This window comes from Microtus ochrogaster, chromosome 6 (genome assembly GCF_000317375.1).
Source record: "Microtus ochrogaster isolate Prairie Vole_2 chromosome 6, MicOch1.0, whole genome shotgun sequence".
Taxonomy (NCBI): domain Eukaryota; kingdom Metazoa; phylum Chordata; class Mammalia; order Rodentia; family Cricetidae; genus Microtus; species Microtus ochrogaster.
The window spans coordinates 71425921-71429063 of record NC_022013.1 but is presented as its reverse complement, the minus strand read 5'-3'; the positions used below and the strand labels follow the sequence as shown (position 1 = coordinate 71429063).

At 46.8% G+C, this 3143-nt stretch overlaps 1 protein-coding gene across 1 annotated transcript in view; it reads left to right on the top strand.

Annotated features, from left to right (window-relative positions):
• Positions 1–3143, top strand: part of Iars2 (isoleucyl-tRNA synthetase 2, mitochondrial) — a 38484-nt gene that overhangs the window by 26469 nt on the left and 8872 nt on the right. Inside the window, exons 16-18 of the mRNA XM_005348833.3 lie at positions 1059–1161; positions 2164–2289; positions 2496–2627. Coding sequence (XP_005348890.1) covers positions 1059–1161; positions 2164–2289; positions 2496–2627 — 361 coding nt within the window. The remainder of the gene's footprint in view (positions 1–1058; positions 1162–2163; positions 2290–2495; positions 2628–3143) is intronic.

Sequence of the window (3143 nt, the reverse complement as noted above, 5' to 3'; positions counted from 1 at the left end):
CTGGATTCAAACTCACAGATATTCACCTGCCTCTGCCTCCCAAGTGCTGGGATTAAAAGTGTGCGCCCCCACCACCTGGCCCATGATTCCGTCTTGTATAGTCACGGTGGCGTTAATTCAAGCATTTTGGAGGCAGAGATAGGAGGATCTTAAGATCAAGGTCAGCCTGGGCTACATGCAGACCCTGCCCCAGAAAGAACAACAGAAAGCAAACAACCAACACAAGGAAGGAATAAAAAGGGGAGAGGCACAGCAGTGTGAGGGAGGGACCTGTCACTCTGGAGCAGGTGGCACCTCCTGCAAGATATGATGGCGGGGAGTGGAGTAGCCGGGCAAACGGTAGAGCAGCATCTTCCGTGGCAGGGAGATCACCAAGAGTGCAGGGAAGGACAGGGTGGGCTGGTGACCGTAGCCTGAGCTCAGTTCCTGCTGTGGGACCCACAGTGACTAAGGACTGAGGCCCCTCTGGGGTGGAGTGCAGTGCTCACCCCCATGCCACACACAGCAGAGTTCCCTGGGGAGGACTGGTGACGGTAGCCTAGGGGTTGCCCTGCAGTGCTCATAGCCCACCCTCAGGTAGCTCACTGACTGCTTCTATGTCGCTCTTAAAAACCAGAGGAGGGACAGGCAGTGGTGCACACGCCTTTAATCCCAGCACTCTGGAATCAGAGGCAAGCAGATCTCTGAGTTCAAGACCAGCCTGGTCTACAAGAGCTAGTTACAGGACAGGCGCCAAAGCTACAGAGAAACTGTCTCAATAAATTAAAAACAAAACAAAAGATAAAAACAAACAAACCAGAGGACTAAGCACTGTTTTTCTTAGGTTGTCTTTCTGAAGTAGTTTTAAGGAGGTGCCCTGCACTGCTCTCTGTACGTCAAGGACCTGGAAGTGCTCTGATGCACAGAAAATAGAACACCCACTTTGCTGTGTTAAAGTGGAGGACTCCCTGCTTAACATCCCTGATACACGAATGCCGAGAAACAGCCTCACCCACAGTCTTTCAAGACGTACCTAGTGATTAAAATGACCCTCACACTGAACTCGCTGTCTTCCTTAGAACGGTGATGGTTCACGGGTTTACACTCGGAGAAAAAGGAGAAAAGATGTCCAAGTCCCTTGGAAATGTCATTAATCCTGACACTGTCATCAATGGAGGAAAAGTAGGTGTCTGACTGAAACTTATTTTCATTTTCTTATCAGGCTCTTACATTAGCAATCCAATCTTCAACGGTTACCTCGGTGTGAACAGACACAACTGTGACTGCTAGGGACAGGATGTGCCAGGGATGGTGGTGGCACAGCTACTCGGGAGGTAGAGACATGAGGGTTCCATGAACCCAGGAATTCAGGGCAAATCTGAGCCAAGAATAGCAAATGGTTTACTATAATGTTTTAAACTTAAACTTGTGTGTGCACATGTGTTTGAGGCCTCACGGTGTCAGATTTTATTATGTGAAATTACAGTTTTATAATGAAGTGGTTATTTGGGAGGAAAAAATGAGATCACAAATTCTGAGCGCACATTATTATATATTCTTAGGGTGTGTACATTTTGAAGTGAGGATGGCCATCAGATCTGGGGTTACTGGTCATTTGGGGGCCAGGTTAGAGTTGCTTTCATGAGAGATGTCCACGGTGTATTGCCTTGCTTCTTTCACACCTTGTGGTCACTGGGTTGCTAGGAGGTAAGGAAGGGGAAAACAACTCTGCACCCTCCCCACCCCACCCCGGCCATCTTGCAGCTGCAGTATGCCTGACCCAGATGTCCTGGGTGCTGGGACAAACCTGCTGTCCTGCCTGAGTCTCGGACAGGACTGTCTCACTCGACTTTTCGGATACAGTGGCCTGTGTTTTGGTGCTGATCTTGCACAGCCTGCATTTATAGTCTCCGGAGGAGAGCTCTGGCTAAAGCCTCTGTTTCTCTAATTAGATATTCATATCAATTCATAAACTCTTCTTAAGATCAAAATTACAAAGGAGAAATCTCAGAAGTGCATATCAGCTGGCCTAGTCCCTGTCACTGTGGAAAGGCTGTAGTATTCAGATTGTCGCCCATGCGCTACACTGAAAGCAGGTCCTTGTTTATAGTATCTTAGCCCCTGTGCTCATAGAGGAAGTGTGATTGAGAAGGAGACGCTTACATGTATTTTTTCAATGAAAAGGATCAGAACAAAGAGCCTCCCTATGGAGCTGATGCCCTGCGCTGGTGGATAGCTGAATCCAACATCTTCACTGAAGTGACCATTGGCCCCTCTGCACTCAGTGCTGCTAGAGATGACATCAACAAGGTCAGAGCTTCTCCCTGGAAGTTTATGAGACACGCATGAAAACAAACTACATGTGACCATTTTTAATACCCCGTGTTAATTTGTTTAAAAGTAGCAACATGAAGAAATGTCCATGCCTTTAATTCAGACTAATGTGTAGACCAGATAGCATATAACCATCTGTAAATAATCACATGGTTATTCACATGTTTCTCTTACTGTTATAGCTTAGAAACACACTCCGCTTTCTCTTGGGAAATGTGACTGGTTTTAACCCAGAGACTGATTCTGTTCCTGTTGAAGATATGTACGTCATAGACCAGTATATGCTGCACTTAATTCAGGATTTTGCAACCAAGGTCAGTATACAATAGGCTTTGGCAAGTAGCGACATCAGCACCTTGTCCGTAACCTTTAGTGGACGGTTAACCTTGCTAGAAGTCATAGCTAGTGCATCCCAGAAAGTACACTGCTGTGCTCCACACAGCTCGAAGTGACTGTGATGAAACTTTTCATGTCTTTGCTGAATTATTGCTTTGTATTTCTGTGTTTTTACATTAGTGTGTGCGCACCAAAATCCATGTGTGGAGGTCAGTGAACAACTTGTGGGAGTTGGTTCTCTCCTTCCACCCTGTGGGTCCCAGAGATTAGCTTAGGCTGTCAGCCTTGTAGCAGGCACCTTGCTGTTGAGCTGTCTCATTGTCCCTACCCTAGCTTCTTTAGACTGCAGGAGTACCTGGTCACAGGCCCAAGCTTCCCTCACACCAGACTTCCAGACTTTCCTCTTAAAGATCATCTCCTGTCAGACAAGAGGAGAGATTAACAGTGACATTGTGTCTATAGTCAGGAATAGGAGAGATTAACAGTGACATTGT